Source organism: Macrobrachium rosenbergii, chromosome 1 (assembly GCF_040412425.1).
Source record: "Macrobrachium rosenbergii isolate ZJJX-2024 chromosome 1, ASM4041242v1, whole genome shotgun sequence".
NCBI lineage: Eukaryota > Metazoa > Arthropoda > Malacostraca > Decapoda > Palaemonidae > Macrobrachium > Macrobrachium rosenbergii.
The window spans coordinates 18,580,753-18,607,996 of NC_089741.1; the positions used below are offsets into that span (position 1 = coordinate 18,580,753).

Sequence of the window (27,244 nt, forward strand, 5' to 3'; positions counted from 1 at the left end):
TTATATAAGGAAGAATTCTCAATTCCTCTTTCAAGTCTTCCTTGCTTTGTCAGTTCTCCAACAAAAAGAACTGAAGAGGCCTGAGATGCAGACTCCCAGAAAACAAACTTCTCCAGCGAGGAAATGGTCCCCAGCAGACTCATTCCTTCCTTCACCTAGCATGTTTCCTTTTCCAAGAAGGCCGAAACTTTTTCGTACATAGAAGTTGCCGTTCTTGCGACGGAGACGCTATAAAAGCCGCTGAATAGAACTGAATTCCCAGACACAATGGACAGTGAGGGGATCAGCTGCGACTTCTCCACAGACCAGAAGTCCCAGGGACTTCACGAGTTGCAGAGTCAACTGAAGGTCCTCCAGATACCTTCTCTTCGACGACGCTCGAATCAACCAGTCGTCCAAGTAGAGTGAGATCCTGACGTGCGACAGATGCAACTGCATCGCAACGTTTTTCATGAGACGTGTAAACACCCTCGGAGCAAAATGTGACGCCAACAGCATCTGGTGTTCCCAGGCGGTCAACCATCCAAGTACTGACCAGACCCAACGTTGCTTAACTTCGCTGATCGGACGAAGCGGTGTTTTCAACGTGGTATGGCCGTTGTGCAGAGTCCAAAGCAGAGAGCCCTGAACTGGTACGTCTAGTCCCCAAGACAACCTGAGATACTTCACCGAACGTGGATGAATTGGGGCGTGAAGATAAGTATCTTGGAGATCCAAAGATACCATCCAATCCCCGGGATGAAGGGCTCCTAGTAGGCTATTGACTGCGAGGTCTCCATCTTGAACTTTTCCTTCCGGACCAAGTTGTTCGACCTGTTGACGTCCAAGACGGGTCTCCAGCCTACTGAAAGTTTCGGGACTAGAAACAATCTGTAGTAAAATCCCGGGGAACACCGAGTCCAATATCTGTTCCACTGCTCTCCGCTCGAACATCTGTTCGAGCAGGTCAAACAATTTTCTGTTTGACAGGAAGGCAGTTGGGAAACAAAAAACAAAAGAGGAGACAGGAAGGGAATCAAGTAACCTCTCTCTAACAGTAGGAGGGACCAAACGTCTGCCCCTCACTCTTTCCAGGCTTGTGCAAAATGAAGCCTGGTTGCAAAGGAGTCTGGAGATGAAGGGAGTCACTTGCTACCTCTCTTGAAGTGACATTCCTTCCGGGGAAAAAACTCTTTCTCGTGGTGCGGGTCTCATGTTGCTTCCCATGGAAGCCCCTTTGTTATGCAAACATTTAGCTTTCGTTTACTTTTGTACTTGAGATCGGTGCAAGCGTTATGAAGGAGATGCAGTTTGAATGTCGATAACTTTAGTTTTGAGAAAAACGATATTTTTTGCTTCTCTGTGTATTTATTTGCTTGCCGTTACACAGTTTGATGTTTTATGACATAATGAAAAGCCAAAAAATAGACCTGCAAAGTAATATAACTTCGCTAAATGAAGCTAAATGAAGCGAGTGTCAAAACACGGCTGAGGTTGGCCAGTGCGACGTTTTACTTAGTCAAGCTCTGAGCTGCTACTGACTGACTGCCACTGACTGCCCTGCGGCATTCCTGTCTTTCGCTGATGCGTACTATGTCCACAGGGTTGCCATAGATCGCATTAGATATTATTTCATAGCTAAAAGGAAATTACCACCGATATACTGACAATATCATTACATTATATGAAAAATGTAATTTGACTATGATAGGTTACTGTTTTGTTTATAACTTCTAACTGTGGCGAACTTTTAAATAAAACTTTCTGAGAAGATAGTCAGGATATGTATGATGCCATATATAAAATATCCCAGAAAATTTATTTCCGATTTTTTCGTCAAACGCTCCCCTTAAGACAAAGACAACTGCGAGGGTGGAGAGAGAGGAGCCGACGGTTGAAAAGTCTCAGGAAACAGATCCCTAAGAAAAAAGCCAGAGTCTGATAATCAGAGGAAGAAGAAGACGAAAGAAGTTTCTCTTCATACAAAGGCTGTGACGAAAGAGGATGTTCTTCCGCAGCTGGTGGGTCTTGAGTGAGTGGTGAAAGTAGTTCGATTCGCCGATACGTGGCGGGAACTCCCGCGAACGAAGAAGTCGTCAACTAGAGTACGTATAGTAAACATAAAAAATGTGGAACGCTTCACGATTAGCGTGTCATCCTTGCGCAAGAGCCATGCTAATCTTCTCTGTATCGTTCCAATTAGTATATGTACTGCCGAAGCAAGTACTGGCTAAAATAAGGAGGACATCAAATGTTGAAGCAGGTAGTTGTGCGACATGAAGAACAACTGGAGCGGTGTCAACACAAGACTTGAAGCTATACGGCAAAGCGGCGCGGAGCGTCATGGCGTGACGCGCGAGAGGCTCCGTGGCAAGTACTAGAAGAGAGTCACTGGCGTGGCGCGCGGCGTCATGGCTAGGCGCGCGCCCGGCGTCAAGGTGAGGAGCGCGTGAAGCGTGAAGCGCACGAAGAGCAAGACGCGCTCCTGGCGCGAGACAAGAGAAAAGGCCAACACCTCAACTCGGGGGGGAAGACGAATAGGAAGCCACTAAACACTCTCTCTAGAAGACAGACGCTCTGTATCGTTCCCGAAGCGGGAGACGAAGGTGAAAGTCTGAACCTCTTAACAGGCAGATTCGAATCTTGAAAGGTTCATGAGAGCATCCAGCTGTTGTTGCAAACCCAACAAAATCTTACGCGTTGGAGAAGCCACTCTCTCGGGAGAAGGGCTGAACCTGAGAGAAGGAAAGGGGCGAGAGACGTATACTTCCTTCCACAGGGAAGAAGCTCTAGCCCTTGCCTTAGCGCGACAGGGGTCGAGTAGAGTGATCATTCGAAAAACACTTTATTCTCTTCTGCAGAGGAATATCCACGCAACTTTCGGGGAAGAGTACAAACGTCTAGAGGAAGAGGGCGTGGCGTCCTCTCCTCTAAGCTTCTCTTAAGAGGGCGAGAGTCCAACCGAGAGCTCCAACCCCGTGGCGGGAGGACGTGTCGGAGGACGAGAAGCAATCCTTCAGGATGCGTGCCTGAGCACGATCCCTGGCAGCCTGGGTAGCGTCATCAGGACCTGCCGAAGGGACGCCAGATCGGTGGGAAGCCCCGTAACCCTCATGCGGCTTTCGACATGCCCCCTCCCTGGTCCTGGGAGTTCGACAGAGGTCCAGGCCTAGAGGCATTATAGGGCCGATCTGACGCCCCCTCCACAACACTAGGGGCACTAGCACTAACACTATGCGTTTGAATTGCATTCACTTTAGTTTCAAGAGCACGCATTGACTCCACACGAGAGCCAGGGAATTACCTTCTGCAGCAACAAACTACAGGGTTAGTAATAAATTACTACAGGGTTACTAGTAGGAGAAAACCCTGACTGTCCAACTAAGGATGCACTCTAGGAGGAAGATTTCCTCAGCCTATCACGCTCCAATTTAAGCATATAGGCTTCATATTTCTTCCACTCACCCTCAGACAATCCCACACATTCATTACCGATTATCATAGAGCATTGAACACCCTTACATATCATACATAAAGAGTGAGGAACTATCAAAGTCTTCGATAGCCTCACCTTACATTCACCCAAGCTACAGACTCGATAGCTAGAGGTAAGACATCTTAATTATAAGAAAAGTCAAAAGCAAAATCAAAAACGGTCCACAAAGAGCGTATGCCAAGTCACAGATCCAGTCGAATACCAAAAAACAACCAAAATACTTAAGTGACAACAAATTTCGAAATCCAAAAGGCGGAGGAACTGACAACAGGTGTTGACAGTCCGGCGACAGAGAAAATCTGAATAGAAAATGGGAATGGTTCCTGATACCCGCCTCCCAGCGGCGGGAATGGGTACTAACCACCTGACCGGCCACTGCGTGTGCGCGAAATTTGAAATTCTGTCGGACCTTCGGAGAATACAGCTATATATATATCTGCCAGGTAAGTCTTTGAACAAAAAATTCTGAAGACTTAAATCGGACCATCATTGAGAATACAATTAAGATAAAATCATTCTATCTGATATAGATTTATAGACTTTATACTATAAAATATCAACAAAAGGTAAGTCTCAAAATTGACGGATTTAACAAACAAACTGGGTCAGGAAACACATCACAAAGTATTAGAATCAACTAAAATAACTAAACTATGAAGGATTAGTTTCAGCTCCTGTCCCAGCACCGAATCGAAGATAACGTATGCTCCCAGAGAGAAGCACTTATCATAAGTTACTCTAACATTTCTCAAATAATGAGATGCAAAATTTTTCTGTGGACAATTACATCTCCAGTATTTTGTCGCCTCTATAAGAGCCTGGAGAGATAAAGACTTGTGAAAAGCCAATGATGCCAACTGGTCCACCCTTCGCTATGGCTCTCACCTCATGCGCTTTCACTCTAAGGAGCTTTAGGTGCTCATCCTCACAAGACAGATGAGTTCTCTGATGACATCTTTGATGTACCTTAAAAAAGATATTTTTATGAGCATTCTTGAGATGGATCTACTAGGATCCCTGACTGAGCATCAGAGACTCTGGGTGGGAATGTACCTCCCAGCTGTTTCTTCCTATCTAGGTAGAATTTAAGGCTCCTAACATAAAAATATAATTTTTGTACATGGGACAAAGAGTCCTCTCCAACTCTTGCCCTGTCACTGATAAACAAAAGTCCTTTCACCTCAAAGCTTCATGGCCATGGTTTGGAAGGGTGTTTTCATTCTTGGGGATGACCCACTAAAAAGAAAGGTTTGAAGGAGCAAATAGCTGAGTCCTTCTTAAACCCAACCCTACCTTCCAAAGCCTGCAACTCGTTTACTTCTCTTAGCAGAAGCCAGAGCAAAGAAAAACAGTGACTTCCTGGTCAGATCCCTGAAGGAAGCTTTTCCCAGGAGGTTCAAATTTCTAGGACATTAAAAACTTTAGAACAACATCTAAATTCCAATGGGAGGCTTGGAGGTCTTGGTCTTAGAGCGTTTAAAAGACCTAATGAGATCGTGAAAGGTCTTTGTCTTCTGACAGAGCAAATATTCAGACCTCTGTGTCTGAATACAGGGCATAAGTCTCTCCAACTCATACTTCTGTATCCTTTGATCAAAGGTTCAGCGAGGATTTGCACTTTGCTAGGCCCTCAAGTGAAGCAGGACGTCCAGCTTGTATTTCACTTATGTCTGTCACAGAGGTATTGGAAGAGGATATCTTCTGGGTCTTGCTCCATCTTCCAAAAACCTCCCACTTAGACTGGTCATGAAGGTCTTTATTTTCAGAGATATTCAGATCTCTGTTGAGGTTCTTCTGGCTCTGGCAATGTTTGTCACAGAGGTACTAGCCTTTGCAGCCTTGACTGGTAGACGTGAAGGGTTGAAAATCCTTGCGCTCTGACCAGTCGCTCTGACCAGTCCTTCGATAGTCTGAAGGCAGTCAGATTGAGAGCGGGGAGATTCTTGTGAAATCTGTCAAAGTGGGGCTGTTTGAGAAGATCGCTCCTGTGTGGAAGCGATCTGGGAAAATCCATCATCCATCCCAGTACCTCTGTGAACCAATCTTGAGCTGGCCAAAGGTCAGTTTCGCGCCTTCTGATGAAGCGAACTTTCTTAATACTTCCCCCAAGATCTTGAATGGGGGAAAAGCATAGCCGTCTATTCCGGACCACACCATGAGAAGACCGTCTATAGCAACTGCCCTCGGGTCTGAGATCGGAGAGCAGTACTTCTCTAGTCTTGCGTTCCAATGTGTCGCAAATAGATCTATATTCGGCCTTCCCCAAAGGCTCCACAGCTTCTCGCAAATCTCGGAATGGAGCGTCCACTCTGTGGGTAGGACTTGGTCCTTTCTGCTTAACAGATCCGCCCTCACATTCCTTTCCCCTTGCACGAACCTGGTGAGGAGTCAGATCTTCCTCTCCTCCGCCCACAGCAACAAAGTCCTTGCTGTTTCGTAAAGGGAGAAGGAATGTGTTCCTCCCTGCTTCCTGATGTAAGCCAGGGCTGTAGTGTTGTCCGAGTTCACCTGTACTATCGATCCTGTAACCTGTGGTTCGAAATGGATGAGGGCTAGATGAACCGCGGACAGTTCCTTCTTGTTGATGTGCCAGGTCACCTGTTCCCCTTTCCAGGTGCCTGACACTTCTCTCGAGCCCAGTGTTGCTCCCCATCCCGACTCTGAGGTGTCTTGAAAACAACACTAGGCGAGGGCTCGGCAACTGAAGAGGCAAACCTTGGTTTAATTTCTGAGGGTCCAACCACCAGTGGAGATCCTCCTTTACCCTGTCCGATATCAGGAATGAAGCTGACAAATCTTGAGACTTCTGATTCCAATTCTCCCTCAGGTAGAATTGAAGGGTCTTAGGTGAAGTCTTCCTAAGGAAATGAACTGTTTCAGAGAGGAAAGGGTCCCCAGCAAACTCATCCATTCCCTCGCGGAACAATGTTCTTTCTCTAGGAAGGCAGTCAACTTCTCTAGGCAGCGATCTCTTCTTTCTCGGGATGGAAATGCTTGAAAATCCCGAGAATCCATCCGAATCCCCAGGTAGACAATGCTCTGCTGAGGAATCATCTGGGACTTTCCGAGGTTTACTAACAGTCCTAGGGACTGGGTCATCTTTAGTGTCATTGATAAGTACTCTAGACAGAGATCCTTCGATTGCGCTCGAATCAGCCAGTCGTCTAGATAGAGAGAGATTCTTACGCCCTCCAGATGTAGCCAGTGAGCTACATTCCTCAGAATGCCTGTGAACACTTGGGGGGCCGTCGAAAGTCCGAAGCATAGGGCCCTGAACTGGAACACTCTTCCCTGAATCACGAACCTCAGGTATTTCTTCGAAGAGGGATGAATGGGTACGTGGAAATATGCGTCTTGAAGGTCCAGGGATACCATCCAATCCCCTGGACGAAGAGCAGACAGAACCGAAGAGGTCGTCTCCATTGTGAACTTCGTCCTGATAACAAAGAAGTTCAGGGCGCTTACATCCAGTACCGGTCTCCACCCCACCGAAGATTTCGGCACCAGAAACAGCCGATTGTAAAAACCTGGGGAATGGAGCTGTTGAACCGGTTCTATGGCCTCCTTTTCCAGCATCTGTTCTACTGCTTGTAGAAGGGCCTGGCTCCTGACAGGATCCTTGTACCTGGCTGATAACTCCCTTGGAGTTGTTGTCAAGGGAGGTCTCTCCCTGAAGGGGAAGAGATATCCTTTCTTTATAATAGAGAGGGACCAGTCTGTGCCCAGACTTCGGCAAATCTCAGCAGTCTGGCACCCACTGTTGTCTGGAGTACTTGAATCTCATTTGGTCTTCTTTGCTGGACGGGAGGAAGACCTTCCTTTTCTCTCCGGTCTTCGACTCCGGAAAGAGACTCTTGAAGAAGGGTCCCCTCGAAAGGGCTCCTGAAAGGGCACTTTCTCCTTCTTAGCAAAAGGAACAGCAGGCCTCATCCTCTTAGAAGACTGGGCAAGAAGATCCTGGGTAGCTTTCTCCGATAAGGAGCGAGAAATCTCCTTAACTGTCTCCTGTGAAAAGAGATGGCTTGACAGAGGAGCATACAACAGAGAGGCCCTCTGGAGAGGAGACACTGATTTAGTTAGGAAGGAGCTGAAAACTGACCTTTTCTTGAGAATTCCAACTCCAAACAAGGCAGCAACTTCGATAGAGCCATCCCTCACCGCTTTGTCCAAACAGGACAAAACGCTGACAAAATCCTCCATGCTGAGGAATTCGGGGTCCTGCGTCCTCCTGGCCAACGCCCCAAGGGACCAATCCACAAAATTAAAGACCTCCAAAATCCTAAAAAGGCCCTTGAGGGATGGTCCAGCTCACACATTCCCCAAGTCGCCTTTGCCTTTGAAGAAAGAGAAAACCTTATGGAAGAGTCCACCAGATTAGAAAAGTCAGAATCAGCTGATGAGGGGAGACCCAACCCCATCGGTTCCTAGGTCTCATATCAAATCCCAGACTTCCCCGAGGGCCTGGAAGGAGGAAAGGAGAAAACAGTCTTGCCAGCTTCTTTCTTCGACTGCATCCACTCTCCAAAGCCCTTAAATGCTTTCTTCATAGAAATAGTAGGGCGCACCTTCACAAATGAGGAGGCTTTGAAGACTTGGTACTGTGCCCCAAAGGACCCAGGAGAAGGAGGGGCAGCATGGCAAAGAGAGTCTCCAAACTCCTGAACCAACAAAGCAGCTAGTCTCTTGTAGTCCGAGATCCCAGCGTCTTTGGGGGATTCATCCTCTGAAACGTCCTCCACAGGAGAAGCCGGAGAAGAAGGCTTGAAGGAAGAGGAGCGCCTATCATGAGAAGAATGCTTGGAAGGAGAAGCGTTTCCGTCCAACAAAGAGCGCCTACCAGGAAAATGGCGCCTGCTGCCAGTATGGCGCTTGTCAGGAGAGGGGCTCTTGTCCACTGATGAGCGCCTGCTAGGAGAGGCGCCTATAACCAGAAGAGCGCTTGGCAGGAGAGCGGTGTCGCCTGTCCAGGAGAGAAGAGCGTCTGTCCAAAGGAGAAGACTGCGTCTGGAAGCCTGGAGGCGCTTCCTTCCGAAGAAGAGTGCCTGGAAGAAAAGCGCCTGCTGTGAGGAGAGCGCCTACTAGGAGAAGAGCGCCTAGTCGACGAAAAGAGCTTGCTGCTTAACGGGAGATGAGGGCCTGCTGGAAGAAGGACGCTTACTGGAGCTCTTGACAGGAAGAGAATCATCCTTCCTACAAGAAGAATCCTTGGTAATGGAACCCACAAGAGCAGACAACTGAGCCTGGAGACCGACCAAAATCTGCTTGGTCGACTCCTGAACTTCTCCTGGAGAGGACGAGGGGGATCTTCGGGCTCTCTTCTTGCTCACCGGAGCCTCTGGGAAGTGCTCAGGGCTCGAATCCAAGGCGTCACCTCTAGGAGCCTTCCAGGACCTCTTCAAAGGGCGCGACTCCTCAGCCGAACTCTGTCCGCGCCTCGGAGAAGACGAGTCAGAAGCCGAAAAAACACTTCCTAAGGATGCCTTTTCTGTGGCGATCCAAGGCAGCCTGGGATACATCAACAGGGTCTGCCGAAGGGACCCCTGACCGTTGGGAATGCTCTTCATCGCCCTTGTGGCTGTCGACATTCCTCCTCCACTGGTCCTGGGAGTTTGGAAGCGGTCTAGGCCTAGGAGCAATGCGGAGCTGGTCAGACGCCCCCTCCACTGCACTGGGGACACTGCACAAGTCACTATCACTCTTACCTTCTTTCATTGCACGCAGTTGCGATTGCATCCTACAGATTTCCGCCTTCGTAGCGGCCATTTCTGATGACAAATCCGCAGGTTCGGTGAAGGGAGAAGGTGCTGAAACTAGAGGTTTAGGAGAAACTACAATGGAATTAGTGTCTACTTCAAGCTCAATAGATCGAGACCTACTAGAGCTTCTAGAGCAGGGGTGCACAACCTTTTGAGCTACTTGGGCCACATCATCAAACATATATCTAGTCGAGGGCCACTAGACTAGATTTTACATGAAATGATAAATAGTTTGTAGAATGTTTAAAGATAAAAAAAAAACACAGTTGCTCACCTGTTTTGTTTTAATGAGATTTTTGACACTGAGATTCATGTACAGTTTTTTTATGTTAGGATGGAAATTTCAGTTGCCAGTCTTAAAACAGAGTGCAAAATTTTGATCACTTAGCCTGCCAAACCAATATTTGACTTGGTCACCAAAAGCAGACTAAATGTTTGTTCACATATGTAGGTAGAGCCAAATAAGCTTGCATAAATAGCAGCTTTGTTTCTCAAATAGCGAAACTGATCTTTTAGAAAAGCAATTATAAAAGTTGAGCAAGTCCCCTTCATTATACTTGGTACGAAGGCTGTCATTATTCTGAAGATCAATCAGTTGATTTGTGCTTGAGTTTTCTACTTCATCAGGAGATACAGAAAAGGGGTTGCTGAACAACTTCAAATCATTGACTTCTTTCTACAAGGGCCTCAAATTAGCTCTAAAAGGCCTCCAAAAGTTTTTCTAATTTTGCTGCATAATATTCATGTCTGTTGCATACTTTGTGTTTCTCACACATAAGTTTGTAATTTGGGAAGTGTCCTAACTCTCCTTTAACTATCTGTAACTGAAACAATTTTAGTTTTTGTCATAAAGCTGTCACATAATTGGCTAGCTGAGAAATAAGTTGTTATTCCTGAAGTTTATGATTCAAGTTATTTAAATGACTTGTGAGATCTACAAGAAATGACAAATCACAAAGCCAGTCAGCAATTGTAAGTTCTGGTACCATCTTATTCTTTTCATTAAGAAATATCTCAATTTCATCCAGAAGACTGATAAATCTTTTCAAGTATTTCCCCTCTTAACCACCTTACTTGTTGAAAAACACTAAATGGCCATATTCTGCTTCAATTTCATCAAGAAATTGCTTGAATTGGCTGTGATGCAAAGCTGAGCGTGACTTGATAAAATTGACTGTAGAAACTAACAACTTTCATTACATGATCAAAAAGTCCAGTTCTTTTCACACAAATTTTGTTGATGTATTATGCAATGAAATTGTTTCAGTTCATATTTTTGCTCTCACAAGGTGTTTAATCAATAGCTGCACCAATCCATTCTGCTTGAATCTATCATTGCAGGAGCCCCATCAGTTGATATTCCTACTAACTTGTCCAAATCTAACTCAATTACTGAAATTTGTTCTAAAAAAGTCCATTAAGTAAATCACTACCAGTTGTCTGCCCCTTCAATGAACTGAGCCCTACGAGTTCCTCATGAAGGAAAAGTCCTCTGTCACACCACCTACAAATACAAGTAGCTGAGCCGTAGATGTAACATCAGTAGATTCATCAGTGGCAAGGAGAAGGACACAAATTGTTTACTTTTCTCCTTCAACTGGTCTACTATATCACCCGACAAATCAACAATACGATCATAAAACTGTCATACGATTCAAACTGATATTCTCAAACTTTTTCAAAACATCTGAGAAAGTTTTTGAGCAGCAAGTAGAATACACTTTTAATGAAATCCCCCTCTGAAAATGCCTTGGAATGTTTAGCAATCAGGTTAGCAATTTCAGTGGTATAACTCACTTCTGTTACGTCCTGTGCCTCTTTATTTTTCTGAATAAACATATTTTTCTGCACATGAAAACCTTGCATTAGTGATTTAATTTTCTGCTTTCTTAGTTCACCAACAAATTTTCATAAGGCTTGTGCTTTGTCAGATAATGCCTTCACCAAATTGTATTACCAAAGATTACAAACTGCCACACTATTCTGGCATATCAAGCAAATGATTTTAAAAACTGTTTTCCACAAAGGTGAAATATTTATCTGTCCATATTTCTTGAAATTTTCTATGTTCATCTTCAAGCTTTCTTTTTCGACTTGAGTTTTTGTCCACAGAAGTACCAGAAGCCATAGTAGCTAAGCAAAATTAATCTGAAAACACTACAATGATAAATGCCTGGCCTTTCAGCAATATCTCTATTTTAGACTGCAGAAAAGAAACTATCGGAGCTCAGACAAATTGGCTAACTTGGAAGGTTGCCAAATAATCATTTACAAACTTTTTAAACTGGAATTTAGATGTATTAGGAAACCATAATTATGAATGTAAAATACAATAAAAAAAAAACAAGAAAAAACAAAAACAACCGAGCATCTGTTTAAAAAGAGAATAGTATTCAAAATTATGATAAATATTAATTTAGATATAACAGGGCAGTGGTTACCTTCCCTTCACAACAATTGGGTTACTCTCCAAACTCTGGACAAGGTCTTGACGGGAGGTTCTTGGCTAAGAAACCAATGGCTGTCTACAAGCCTTCCCTTAGCAAAGCGTTCACCTCTTTTATCCATCGCTTTCACTTGTTCTGGAGGATGGTGACCAAAAAAAAATTATGAATTTAGTGAATGAACTGATTAGGAGATGTGAGATAATTCAACAATAACAAGAAAACACAAAGAATAATACATACATACATTCCATATATGGTATATATATATATATTTATATATATAAATATATATATATATATGAAATATATATATATATATATATATATATATATATATATATATATATATATATATAAGATGTATGTCTAACATGGCTATATACCATATATATATAAATATATAATTTATATATATATATATATATATATATATATATATATATATATATATATATATATATATATATATATATGTTTATATATGACACAGACACATATACATATATACATACATATGTATGTGTGTATGTCTTGTGTGTGTGTTATATAGTACATTTTACTATTTGTAATTATATCATAAGGCGACAAGATAATATGTTTATATTTATTATTTTCTTTTACTGTACAGTCTGATATATTGTGTTTCTATGATAGTCTCGGAAAGTCTGAAATGAGGTTTCACTGGGAACCACTCCTGGACGGCCAGAATGGAGCCACCAGAGTCACCATTGTTCTGGAGAGAAGCCTTCCTACCTCTATCCTTCTCAAGTTTCCTCAAATAAGCATTCAAAGCTTTCCATTCCTTCTCAGATAGATTGAACATTCATTACACCTACTATCAAACGAGCATTCATTTACCGACACCTCATGCATACAGTGTGAGGGTCTGCAAAGAGATCTTGGTAACCTCACCATACACTCTTGCCTAACACACACTCGCAAACAGGGGATGCAACATTAACATCAGACATTTTGACAGAAAAATCCTATGCAATTCCAAAAAACAGTCCACAATAGCGTATGCTAAGCCAAAGATCCAATACGTCACCAAAATCCGTCCAAAAAAGATCCTCAGCAAGCGAGAAAGAAATCCGAATCAGAAGGAACCAACAACAGATGTTGCCGGAACCAGCGACAGAGAAAATCTGATTAGAAAACGGGAATGGTTCCTATTCTTATTGAAAGACCAACAGGGCTAAGGGAAAGGTAGATCACCTGACCTACCTTCTCTCTTCTCTTTGCCACTGATTTGAAATTCTGTCGGGAACGCTCGGAGACTATAGCTAAGTATATATCTGACGGGTAAGTTGCATGTACAAAAACTATATATAAATGATGTTTTCATACATTATTTTTATACAAAACCATTTATCATTCACAGTCTAATTTCATGCAACAACTCCCAAGCTGCACCAACTTGCTAAATAATTTACCAAGGGCCCACTGTACACGATCAGAGCAAGCTCTGCCATCTCTATGCATCATTCTTCTCAGCCCCTCTCAACCACAAAAAGTGCAGGGAAGAATGAAGATACTACATGTGGGAAGAATGAAGATACTACATGTAAATTATGGGTTTGTACAAAAAACGTTTTACTTTGTGAACCATTGTTTGTTTAATCCAAACCCATCACTCATAAAGAGCCTTAGTTGCAGTTTAAGTAGGAAGACGAAGATAAAAACAAGGAGGGTGAAGTGAAGAGAAGCATTGTAGAGCAAAAGTTATATCATCAAGTGCAGATTTACACTTAATAAAACACAAGACCCTCATCAAACACATAAGGCAGGAGGACAAGCATTTCTGAAAAACAACTCATTGTGTGCCACAGACACGAGGAATAAGCAGCATGAAGATGACCCACATGCCTAACTGAAAAAACATGTCTCCCCTATAATGAATAAGTTCAGTGAGTACACAAAGAAAGACTTGTCTTACATAACATACCTAAAATCTCAAAAAAATATTCTGAAAATGACCTGTATTCACTCTACAGGCCCCATACACATTCTAAATTTTTACCAAACTAATTAGACAACCAGATTTGATGAAACTGGTTTGACAGACAAATGTACAGGATCATTTAATTAAATCACTCATTCGCAGAGGAAAGATCTTCCAGAGCTCCTAATGATGTCAAATCTGATGACATGACATTTTGATTTTTTAGTATTACAATGCTGTAGGCGCTATTCTTATTAAGGATATCTAGAAATATTCTCACACTAAGGTGTCCAAAGAGTGGATTAAGAAAAGAGAAAAATTTTTCATATCAACTACCTCTACTAAATGAATTTATGCTTGAAATAGGATTTGGTTCAAGTATTTGAGAGCTGATTAAGAAACATATCTACACATTTATCTTTTTAACATTCTTTTCTTAAAAGCTGTTCTCATCATGTTCACTTTTTTGTTACTGAATCTTGTACAACTGTGGCATTTATCTCTGAGTGTTTAACAAGGATATAGTATGCTCCTTTCTTCTAGCTTCAATCATGGTAATACAGACTTTTTATCTTTCACTGACATGGAAATTCCCTATATAGTTCAATGAACTCAACTCAAAATAGCTTTTCCTCCTACGAATACGCCACAGTTGAGAACTCAGCAAAAGACCTGCATATGGTTACAGCTGAGATGTAAATGACAACAATTTAGGAATATGGCCATAAGACTTCAAATTGGCTTGAAAGCTCTAGTTTTTTCACATCATCTGACCAAGCCAAAATTATCTCCATACAAGCTCAATTATTTTTTTACACAAAACAACAAAAAATCTGAATGTGTGTAAGGTCTTAAAGATAAAAGAAAGTTGAATTTAGCCCTTTCATAGCAGCTTGTCTTCTACTGAATAATGTGCAATAAAGGCATAAAAAGAGCAGCAGGGCATATCATACAGTAATTATTATTCTACACCATGATATTTGAAAGAATATTGCGGGAAAACATTCAAATCACTTCAATGGGCCATTAATGACTATATGGCAACATTTATGGCAACATTTATGGTAACACACATCTCAGCTCAGGATTTCATTGGGGAATGTACTGTATCTCCCTGTCCCTGTACATCTTGTATATTTTTCTTCATAAATTACTCAGGGAGTGTTGGTAGTTTTAGTTCTTATAGTCTGTCAGCTATAATTGTAATTCTGCCAAGTACAAAAAATATTAGAAAGAACAATCATAATTCACTAAGAGGAATCCCAATCCCAGTACAGCTCGTAAATAATTGTCCATACATATACTCAGGGACGCTGCTAATTTTAGTTCTTATCTCTTATGATATGTGAGCTGAAACTGTAATGAAAAAAAAAAAAGTTAAAAAATACTAGAAACATATAACTTGCTAAAATTACTGTATTTTTAAGGTTTTCTGGGAAAATAGGCCCTGCACGGGGTTTAAAATATTTACTTTTAACTTCCTGTGGAAGATAGAGAAAATTTTTTAGATTTTTTTTTATACCATGTGCATTTTTTTTAGTTGGCAAACCTTAAACTATGCCCGGTGTTGGGGTTTGTTAATCTATATTTAGCCCAGCTTATAAGAGTTAAAGCCCAAGGACAAAATTTAGTCTTGTTCATTTCATTAACCTCTGGGAGTGAATTAAACAATCACTACAGAACCCAAAGATTTATTTAATGCTAGTTTTATTTACAAGATTTACAGTACATATACTATATATTGCTTACTTCCAAAAATCCTGTAGACAGTACTTTCCTAAACCAAACTAACCAGTAGCTAGCCTACCTAAGACTACAATTAATCAGCTCCCCATCATTTAATTTATACTGATCATCATACATACACTAGCAATAGATATTTCCCATTAATCCCAACAAAACACTAGTATTCAATTTTTTCACATTCTTTGTACATACACATACCACTCTGGTTTTGTTTGGGTGTCCAGTGTATTTAGGTCACAACGATGTGTAACTACGTAATACCAATTTGTTTGTATGGCAGTTATCAATTTTGTACAAGGCTCCAGTTCAGCACACTGCACCACATTGCAGGTAATTTTCATTAATCAGTCACTGGAACTTTGCACATTCCACAATGCAATTTTTTCCATTGCCAGTGAAACTTGATTAACAATACTGCAGATGCCAGGCTACACACAAAGTTTACTAATAACACGTTTATGCTGATACACCGCAGACTGCAGTCTCTCATAAACACAGACACAATCTTGTGGCCCTGTGAGTTTTGAATTTATCTCAGTGACACAGACATGAACCTGAACACCAACAACTTTCACCAGTCTCTTATCAGGTACTTACACATGTTCACTTTCTACTGTATGTACTACATGCACTTTGGGGTGATCCCTCTCCCAACATAAGACAGGAATGGTGATGAAAGTTGGTCATCACGGGAAGTCCAGTGAATCGAGTCAATAATTATGTCTTATGTGGTGAGGTGGTCACCCTGAAGTAAATGTTTGGCTGCATTGTCAGGAAAGTGCATTTAGCACATACAGTAGGAAGTGAACAAGTGTAAGTATCTGATAAGAGACTGGTAAAAGTTGGTAGTGTCCAAGTTCATGTCTACGTCACTGAGATAAAGCCCTAGCTCATAGAACCACAAGACTGACTGTTTAAGAGAGACTGCAGTGTATTAGCATAAACATTTGGCTAGTAACTTTGTATGCAGCCTGGCATCTGCAGCACTTTTAATCAAGTTTTACTGCCAATGGACAAAACTGTGTTGTAGTGTGTGCAGAGTTCCAGTGAATGACTGAAGAATATTACCTGCATTGTAATGCAGTGTGCTGAACTAGAGGCTTGTACAAAATTGATAATTGCCATGTAAAAAAATGATATTTTAATGATAAAATAAAGTTTGTTCATACTTACCTGGCAGATATATATATAGCTGTATTCTCCGAAGTCCGACAGAATTTCAAAACTCGCGGCACACGCAGTGGCCGGGCAGGTGGTTAGTACCCATTCCCACCGCTGGGAGGCGGGTATCAGGAACCATTCCCATTTTCTATTCAGATTTTCTAACGCCACTGACTCCTGAGGGGAGGAGGGAGGGCAATATGAATATATATATCTGCCAGGTAAGTATGAACAAACTTTATTTTATCATTAAAATATCATTTTGTTCATGAGACTTACCTGCCAGATATATATATAGCTGAATACCACCTTTGGAGGGGTAGAGACAGCCAAGAATTAGGGAAAAAACCAATTATTGGTAAAATTATTTTGGTTCCTTATCTGATAGCGTAGCTGACTGAGTGGTTACTGTCACTCTAGTCTGCTTCTGCTTTACTAGAGACCCCAGCGAGGTAGTGACCTATATAGCTGGCGACTTCTAGATGATCTGTCAACGGGGCGTGACCACAATGTGACTAGATCATAGACCATACAAAGAGGACAAAAGAGCATTACTAACCACCTAACCAACACCTAAAGCGTTAGTTTGCAAAGGATTGGGAAGACTGCCTCCAGTAGTCGACCCAACAACCATGAAAACACAATTAAAAAGGGGATAGGATCAGAGTTACCCCCCGTCCCCAAGGTTGCTGAAGCAGCAATGTATGGTCCCAGCGAAAAGCAATTTTCGTATGCTACCTAAACATCTTGCCAAGAGTGTGAGGCAAACACCGAATTGACTTCGCCAAAATGTGGCACTAAGAATGTCACTGAGTACCATATTTTTCTTGAACGCCATGGAGGTAGCAACTGCCCTCACCTCGTGAGCGTTAACTCTCAACAACTTGAAGTTGGAGTCGTCACAACTAGAGTGTGCGTCCTTAATGACGTCCCTAATGAAGAATGCCAGTGCATTCTTCGACATAGGTTTAACTGGTTGCCTCACAGAACACCATAAAACATCCAAGGGACCACGAGTGTCCTGTGTTCTTTTAAGGTAGTACTTGAGAGCTCTAACTGGACATAGAACTCCCTCAGGTTCCTGTCCAATAAGGTCTGCTAAACCTTTAATTTCCAAAGTGTCTAGGCCAAGGGTTAGAAGACCTATCATTCTTAGCCAAGAACTTAGGGCTTAAAGAATAGACAGCATTGTGTTCCTTGAAGCCCACATGACGGCCTCGAACTTCGCTCACTCTCTCTTCGCCGCCGCCAGAGCCGTGAGGAATGCCGTTTCGAGTAACATCCTTAAGAGATGCAGAGTGGAGAGGCTCAAAAGGACTAAACATCAAAAACTTGAGCACTACGTCCAAGTTCCAAGCAGGGGGAATTAGCTGAAGAACCTTGGACGTCTTGAAAGAGCTCGTAAGATCGTGGAGGTCCTTATTGTCAGACAAATCTAATCCTCTGTGTCTGAATACAAACGAAAGCATGCTCCGATAACACTTGATAGTCGGAACTGCTACATCGAATTTTTCTCTTAAGTAAAGGAGAAAATCCGCAACCTGGCTCACAGTGATAGAGGAAGAGGAAAAACCCTTCTTTCTACACCAACCTTTGAAGGTTGCTCACTTCGCTAGATATATCCTTTAGATGAAGAACTTCTGGCTCTAGCGATGGCCCGTGCCACCTGGCCAGAAAAACCCCTTCGCTCTGACCAAGTTTCGATAGTCTGAAAGCAGTCAGGTTCAGAGCGGGAGATTCAAAGATATCTCGTGAAGTGGGTTTGTATGAGCAGGTCTGCTCTCATAGGAAGGGTCCTCGGAACGTCTACCACCCAGAAGAGAAACTCCGAGAACCAGTGGTTGAAGGCCAAAACATGGGGATGAGAGTCATCCTCGTCCCTTGTGAGGCCGCGAACTTGCGTATGACTTCTCCCAGAATTTAGAACGGGGAAAAAGGCGTAAACATCTATTCCCGTCCAATCCCAGGGAAGAGCAACTATCGCAACTGCCCCAGGGTCGAGTACAGATGAGCTTTATAGAGGAGCCTCGCTGTTCTTGAGGTCGTGAAAATATCCACAAGATGGCGACCCCAAAATTTCCAAAAATCTTGGCAAACCTCCTGATGAAGGGTCCATTCCTTCGGCAGGAGTTGATGGCGCCAACAGAGCAGGTCTGCTCGAACATTTTCGACCCCTGCAACAAAACTTGTGAGAATCGAAATGTTTGAGCATCGGCTCAAAGAATAATCTCTCTTGCAAGGATGAACAGGGAACAAGTAGTATTGTCCGAGTTTGCTAGAACTACACGATTGCAAACTTGGACCTCGAAGAATTGGAGAGCTAAAAGATAGCCGCCAAATCTTTGAAGTCGATGTGCCAGGACACCTGTTCCTCTCTCCAGGTTCCTAACACTTTCTCTCCCTCTAGTGTTGCCCCCAACCTGTTGACGACCCGTCGGAAAAAAACAACTAGGTTGGGGTTCAGAAGCTTGAGGGAGATCCCTTTCTGCAATTTCGTTGGATCGAGCCACCACCACAGATCTCTTTATATAAGGAAGAATTCTCAATTCCTCTTTCAAGTCTTCCTTGCTTTGCCAGTTCTCCAACAAAAAGAACTGAAGAGGCCTGAGATGCAGACTCCCCAGAAAACAAACTTCTCCAGCGAGGAAATGGTCCCCAGCAGACTCATTCCTTCCTTCACCTAGCATGTTTCCTTTTCCAAGAAGGCCGAGACTTTTTCGTACATAGAAGTTGCCATTCTTGCGACGGAGACGCTATAAAAGCCGCTGAATACATCTGAATTCCCAGACACAATGGACAGTGAGGGGATCAGCTGCGACTTCTCCACAGACCAGAAGTCCCAGGGACTTCACGAGTTGCAGAGTCAACTGAAGGTCCTCCAGATACCTTTGCTTCGACGACGCTCGAATCAACCAGTCGTCCAAGTAGAGTGAGATCCTGACGTGCGACAGGTGCAACTGCATCGCAACGTTTTTCATGAGACGTGTAAACACCCTCGGAGCAAAATGTGACGCCAACAGCATCTGGTGTTCCCAGGCGGTCACCCATCCAAGTACTGACCAGACCCAACGTTGCTTAACTTCGCTGATCGGACGAGAAGCGGTGTTCTCAACGTGGTATGGTCGTTGTGCAGAGTCCAAAGCAGAGAGCCCTGAACTGGTACGTCTAGTCCCCCAAGACAACCTGAGATACTTCATCGAACGTGGATGAATTGGGGCGTGAAGATAAGTATCTTGGAGATCCAAAGATACCATCCAATCCCGGGATGAAGGGCTCCTAGTATTGACTGCGAGGTCTCCATCTTGAACTTTTCCTTCGGACCAAGTTGTTCGACCTGTTGACGTCCAAGACGGGTCTCCAGCCTACTGAAAGTTTTGGGACTAGAAACAATCTGTAGTAAAATCCCGGGGAACACCGAGTCCAAGACCTGTTCCACTGCTCTCCGCTCGAACATCTGTTCGAGCAGGTCAAACAATTTTCTGTTTGACAGGAAGGCAGTTGGGAAACAAAAACAAAGGAGGAGGAGACAGGAAGGGAATCAAGTAACCTCTCTCTAACAGTAGGAGGGACCAAACGTCTGCCCCTCACTCTTTCCAGGCTTGTGCAAAATGAAGCCTGGTTGCAAAGGGAGTCTGGAGATGAAAGGAGTCACTTGCTACCTCTCTTGAAGTGACATTCCTTCGGGAAAAAACTCTCTCGTGGTGCGGGTCTCGTGTTGCTTCCCATGGAAGCCCCTTTGTTATGCAAACATTTAGCTTTCGTTTACTTTTTGTATCATTGAGATCGGTGCAATCGTTATGAAGGAGATGCAGTTTGAATGTCGATAACTTTAGTTTTGAGAAAAACGATATTTTTGCTTCTCTGTGTATTTATTTGCTTGCTGTTACACAGTTTGATGTTTTTATGACATAATGAAAAGCCAAAAAATAGACCTGCAAAGTAATATAACTTCGCTAAATGAAGCTAAATGAAGCGAGTGTCAAAACACGGCTCAGGTTGGGCAGCGCGACGTTTTACTTAGTCAAGCTCTGAGCTGCTACTGACTGACTGCCACTGACTGCCCTGCGGCATTCCTGTCTTTCGCTGATGCGTACTAGGTCCACAGGTTGCCATAGATCGCATAAGATATTACTATTTCATAGCTAAAAGGAAATTACCACCGATATACTGACAAATTCATTACATTATACGAAAAATGTAATTTGACTATGATAGGGTTACTGTTTTGTTTATAACTCCTAACTGTGGCGAACTTTTAAATAAAACTTTCTGAGAAGATAGTCAGGATATGTATGATGCCATATATAAAATATCCCAGAAAATTTGATTTCCGATTTTTTCGTCAAACGCTCCCCTTAAGACAAAGACAACTGCGAAGGTGGAGAGAGAGGAGCCGAAGGTTGAAAAGTCTCAGGAAACAGATCCTTAAGAAAAAAGCCAGAGTCTGATAATCAGAGGAAGAAGAAGACGAAAGAAGTTTCTCTTCATACAAAGGCTGTGACGAAAGAGGATGTTCTTCCGCAGCTGGAGGGTCTTGAGTGAGTGGAGAAAGTAGTTCGATTCGCCCGATACGTGGCGGGAACTCCCGCGAACGAAGAAGTCGTCAACTAGAGTACGTATAGTAAACATAAAAAATGTGGAACACTTCACGATTAGCGTGTCATCCTTGCGCAGGGGCCATGCTAATCTTCTCTGTATCGTTCCTTTAGTATATGTACTGCCGAAGCAAGTACTGGCTAAATTAAGAAGGACATCAGATGTTGAAGCGGGTAGTTGTGTGACATGATGAACAACTGGACCGGCGTCAACACAAGACTTGAAGCTATACGGCGAAGCGAGCGCGGAGCGTCATGGCATGACGCACGAGAGGCTCCGTGGCAAGTACTAGAAGAGAGTCACAGCGTGGCGCGCTTGCTGGCGTCATGGCTAGGCGCGCGCGAACGTCAAGGTGAGGAGCGCGTGAAGCGTGAGAAGCGCACGAAGAGCAAGACGCGCTCCTGGCGCGAGACAAGAGAAAAGGCCAACACCTCAACTCGGGAAGACGAATAGGAAGCCACTAAACACTCTCTCTAGACGACAGACAGAAGCCCCAAAACATCTAGCAGACGTGGAAGACGAAGCAGGAGACGAAGGTGAAAGTCTGTACCTCTTAACAGGCAGATTCGAATCTTGAAAGGTTCATGAGAGCATCCAGCTGTTGTTGTAAACCCAACAAAATCTTACGCGTTGGAGAAGCAACTCTCTCGGGAGAAGGGCTGAACCTGAGAGAAGGAAAGGGCGAGAGACGTATACTTCCTTCCACAGGGAAGAAGCTCTAGCCCTCGCCTTAGCGCGACAGGGGTCGAGTAGAGCGTCATCATTCGAAAAACACTTTATTCTCTTCTGCAGAGGAATATCCACGCAACTTTCGGGGAAAAGTACAAACGTCTAGAGGAAGAGGACGTGAAGCGTCCTCTCCTCTAAGCTTCTCTTAAGAGGGCGAGAGTCCAACCGAGAGCTCCAACCCGAGGCGGGAGGACGTGTCGGAGGACGAGAAGCAATCCTTCAGGATGCGTGCCTGAGCACGATCCCTGGCAGCCTGGGTAGCGTCATCAGGACCTGCCGAAGGGACGCCAGATCGGTGGGAAGCCCCCGTAACCCTCATGCGGCTTTCGACATGCCCCCTCCTGGTCCTGGGAGTTCGACAGAGGTCCAGGCCTAGAGGCATTATAGGGCCGATCTGACGCCCCCTCCACAACACTAGGGGCACTAGCACTAACACTATGCGTTTGAATTGCATTCACTTTAGTTTCAAGAGCACGCATTGACTCCACACGAGAGCCAGGGAATTACCTTCTGCAGCAACAAACTACAGGGTTAGTACTAAAATTTACTACAGGGTTACTAGTAGGAGAAAACCCTGACTGTCCATCTAAGGATGCACTCTAGGAGGAAGATTTCCTCAGCCTATCACGCTCCAATTTAAGCATATAGGCTTCATATTTCTTCCACTCACCCTCAGACAATCCCACACATTCATTACCGATTATCATAGAGCATTGAACACCCTTACATATCATAAATAAAGAGTGAGGAACTATCAAAGTCTTCGATAGCCTCACCTTACATTCACCCAAGCTACAGACTCAATAGCTAGAGGTAAGACCTCTTAATTATAAGAAAAGTCAAAAGCAAAATCAAAAACGGTCCACAAAGAGCGTATGCCAAGTCACAGATCCAGTCGAATACCAAAAAACAACCAAAATACTTAAGTGACAACAAATTTCGAAATCCAAATGGCGGAGGAACTGACAACAGGTGTTGACAGTCCGGCGACAGAGAAAATCTGAATAGAAAATGGGAATGGTTCCTGATACCCGCCTCCCAGCGGCGGGAATGGGTACTAACCACCTGCCCGGCCACTGCGTGTGCCGCGAGTTTTGAAATTCTGTCGGACTTCGGAGAATACAGCTATATATATATCTGGCAGGTAAGTCTCATGAACAAAACTGGTATTACACAGTTACAAATTTTTGTGACCTAAATACACGGGACATCTAAAACAGAAGCATTTTGGTGTGCGCATATACAAAGAATACGAAGAAATTGAATACTAGTGTTCTGTTACAAATAATTGGGAACACTAATTGCTGGTGTATGTATGATGATCGTCACAAACAAATTGATATGGGACTAATTAACTGTATTCTTGGGGAGGCTATTTACTGATTAGGTTGGTTTAGGAAAGTATAGTCTACAGAATTTTTGGAAGTATGAACAACATGTATGTACTGTATATTTAGTAAATAAATAAAACTAGCATTAAATAAACCTTTAGGTTTTGTAGCGATTGTTTAATTTACTCCAGAAGGTTAATAAATGAACCAGTTCAACAAGACAATATGTTCTCTGCAGAAACCCTCATAAGTATCAATTTCTGCTGGAGCACACAGGATCAACCCTGGAATAAAGCAGATGGGGGCTGAGATGGGTAGTCTGCCTTAAAACTTCACAGGCTCAATTGAGGATTTCTGCAAATGAAATGCTTTCCTGGGGCATGCCCAGATGTTTGGGGAGTTCCTCATCTGCTTCTCCAGCTAACATAACACTGTCAGAAACCATACAGAAGCGAAGCAATCAGGAGAGTAGTATCTCTTACTTCGGTGGATCAGGGAGGACTCAGAAGAGTTCCTACTGTGATGTCCTGGTAGTGGTGACCAGATTCGTGACTATAGCTTGGGGAGTGAGAGTGGTCATGAAAATGTGACTGCTGATGGCACAAGACAACTGAAGGCTTGATGACATGCTGAGAAGATTCAGCACTGGTCTCTCCACCAGAGGACTCTGTAAAAGATGATTCAGCACTGGTCTCTCCACCAGAGGACTCTGTGAAAGAAGACTCCTCAAGGCAGCATTTCATAATTCCCTTGGAAGCAACTCGATTGTTGACAGAGACACCTCAGAGATGACTTCACAGGGGCAGAAATGCTCACCATGCGAGGTCTCTTCATAATGCAGTTGATGATGATATAACAGATGTATAGGAGAGCACTGGAAATGTCGTAGTCAAAGCTGCAGTCATAGATGAAGCCATGGGTACATTCATAGTAATGGTTGGCAGGGATACCACAACTACAGGCATCTTCACTGCAGCTATGATTGAAAAAGTAGAACTGGAGTCAAAGCTGAAACTGAAGGACAAGCTACCAATTTGTCTACAGATGAACTAACAACAGCCAACCGATCTATGAACGATGCACCAGCATATCTCAGGAAATCTGAGGGTATACAGTATGTGTGAAAAGTAAGTCACATGTGAAGGCAAAGCTAGGAGGCAAGCAGGTGATACAAAATTCTGAGGAAAAACATTGTGGTAGCAAATTCTTTTGATGTAAGAGGGAAGCATCCTGAACATGAAAACCTCATCTGAAGCATCTGAAGAGACTAATGAGTCTTGATTGCAGGCCCAGCAGCATAAGTAGACAAGGAAGAGTCCAAAGAGGCATCTGCTGAGGTAAAGGGTGTTTGTTAACCCTCCTCTAGGTATAGAAAAACCTACTAATCACTATACCAAATCACAAACAATGTTGACCCAGTTCTTATCAAATAAGGACATAAAGAAGCTGAAACGAACGACCCTCTATTCTTTCAAAAATATGCTGCGGCATAAAGAAAACACTAACAAATTCCTCACAATATAAAACGCAAGGATGATGAACAACAAAGCACAAAACCCTTAATATATACACACCCACAAGACAGTAAACAAGGAAATAACACCCTACAGAGAACCATGGCAACCTACTGTGAATGGCCTGAAGAAAACTCTGCAAAATGAAAAGTTAAGTTTAGTGAAAAATGATACTCATTTTAATAATGACATGTGCCCATGCCTGTGGTATCAAAACAATCACAGCCATGCAAATATAAGACCACAAACAGTAGGATTAATAAAAGAGAAATGACTAAATATTTGGGATGATGAGTACACCAAAACACTTGTCACACTTTTTCACCTACTTTCCTTGTAGATCGGTACTGTTTACTGAGTTAATTGTACTACACACTGCTTTTGGAACAAGTTCCATTTTACTTTCACCCAGTCCCTTTTGTCTCTTTCCATTTAACTGTTCAGCTCCTTTACCTTGCTCCAAGTTTCAATCTTATTAAAGAATAAATCCTTCTGGTGAGCCAAATGAGAATCAATTAGTAAGACTGTGATATCATTAAAATAATCATAATCTCACCGTCTTCAAAGGACAAGGAACCTGCAAATGTCAATGCAGTGATCTCTCCAACACTGTAACCTGCTACACCAATGCATGACTCCAGCACATATGGTTTCTCTTCTCTCAGCCTGTAAATCCAATGAATAGGGAGTTAAAATCAAACAACCAAACTTTGGTAAAGGTTTCACACTAGTGTCAGAGTTATCATCTAATGTTTATGAATTGCACAACCTTAATTGGTCATGAAAAAGCAGTTCTATCACTTATTTCGGGATTAAGCCCTAGCCTTCTCTTTCTATCCTTTTTAGTTATCTTCATGACAAAAAATACTGTAGTTGTTCATTCCATTGTTCTCGACATAAAAGCTGAAAACCAACTGTTGAACTGGCCTAGGAATTGAAGTTTTTTCTCAATTCAACAATCATCAGACTGATGATTGAGTATACTTTGATATGCAAAATTATAGCCTATAAATCTTAAACTAATATAAAAATCCACTGCTTTGTGTTACACGTCTGTTAGCTGCTCAACAGAATGCTTTTAAAACCTCTAAATTTTATCTCTTGCCAGAAGTCAACCATAAGTGACTGGGGACCCAACTGCAAATTCCAAGCTACTTAAGGGACCTTTGTGTTATTAATTATTATACATGGGCCTGGAGCAAAAAACATACTACATGTGACTATCCACATGAAATAACATCAACAGGAATGAAATCTATTCATTTATAAATATGGCGTAATATCTATTTTCAGTGCACATGGGACATTTTTGGCCTACAATATGAAACAGATAGAAATAATTTTCTGTTATTGTCATAGTGCTGAAAGTGCACAATTATCTTCAGTGTACATGGCCAGCCATAACACTGCAATCTGGTTAAACCATCTTTTAAAATAAACAAACCTTTGTGTATGTGATCAACTTACTTTTCAACAGCAGCTAACGATGCAACTACTACTGCCGGCTGCTGATATTCTGTTTTACTTAGTTTATCAGCTGGTCCTTCTAAACTCAATCTTAAAAGGTCATAACCCAGTATCTGAGAAGCAGCTTCATACATATCTCGAACATTGGGGTAGTCCAACATTTCTTTGCCCATGCCTGGAAATAAAAGAATCACAAATAAAATATTATGGTCTATAAGTTGCAACATGAACATCAGAACTATTTACTCCATTTCCCTTAACACTGAAGTTGCTATTCCTAAAAAACAAAAATCAGCAAAATTCCACTCATCATCTTTGTAAAATGCATTTGTCAACTGTCTATTACAATACATACAGTATACTATATGGTCTATTCATAAAGTATATAGTACTGTACAGCATAGTATAAAATATTACTTATCTGCATTTACTGTAATTTTCTGTCTTGCTTGATTTTTTCCTTTTACCACAAGTGAGTACAGTACTATTACAACTTTTATTTTTAAAAATTAATATTCTGTTTCTCTATTTTTTTGACAAATACACATTAAGTTTTTTATGCAAATTTGCTCTACTGATTCTTGTATTATTCCACGTGAATGTGCACATAATAATAATAATAATAATAATAATAATAATAATAATAATAATAATAATAATAATAATAATAATAATAATAATAATAATAATATGAAGAGAGTAGACCCTCTTTTAAACAAGTCTTATTAAAAAGGATGGCTGTATTATGCAAATTTATCTTATGTAGTGTCTTTTTTATCCTCCTTATGATTTGCTTTTCAGGCTCAGCGATGTTAGTAACTGGCTGATATTCATGTTGGAAAAGGACAGTGTGCGGAATATTGGAAGTCTTTTATTAAAATATCCAATCAGAAATCGTTTGTCTGGGTTCAGGTTCTATTCTAGGTACCGTCGACATGTTTCGACCAGTTCGTTGGTCATCCTCTGGACGTGGTTGCAGAAGGTCTGAAGAAACGAGGTGCTCGGGTTGGTATTTATGGGGGGGGTCTTGCTCGGTGCTGAATTATGATTGGCTGCCCGGGGCATGTACCCTCGGGCGGA

The 27,244-nt window shown here is 42.4% G+C and overlaps 1 protein-coding gene, 3 non-coding genes and 1 pseudogene across 4 annotated transcripts in view; all 5 read right to left on the reverse strand.

The window, feature by feature from the left end:
- Window positions 1-27,244, reverse strand: part of beg (malonyl-CoA-acyl carrier protein transacylase beg) — a 104,863-nt gene that overhangs the window by 47,588 nt on the left and 30,031 nt on the right. Inside the window, 2 exon segments of the mRNA XM_067104938.1 lie at window positions 25,254-25,363; window positions 26,165-26,339. Of these exon segments, the coding sequence (XP_066961039.1) occupies window positions 25,254-25,363; window positions 26,165-26,339 (285 nt within the window).
- Window positions 487-603, reverse strand: LOC136841918 (5S ribosomal RNA; annotated as a pseudogene).
- On the reverse strand, window positions 2,103-2,206 carry LOC136841988 (U6 spliceosomal RNA). The gene has a single exon (XR_010854135.1). It is a non-coding gene; the product is annotated as a U6 spliceosomal RNA (small nuclear RNA).
- On the reverse strand, window positions 19,539-19,657 carry LOC136842020 (5S ribosomal RNA). The gene has a single exon (XR_010854141.1). It is a non-coding gene; the product is annotated as a 5S ribosomal RNA (ribosomal RNA).
- Window positions 21,158-21,260, reverse strand: LOC136841956 (U6 spliceosomal RNA). The gene has a single exon (XR_010854130.1). It is a non-coding gene; the product is annotated as a U6 spliceosomal RNA (small nuclear RNA).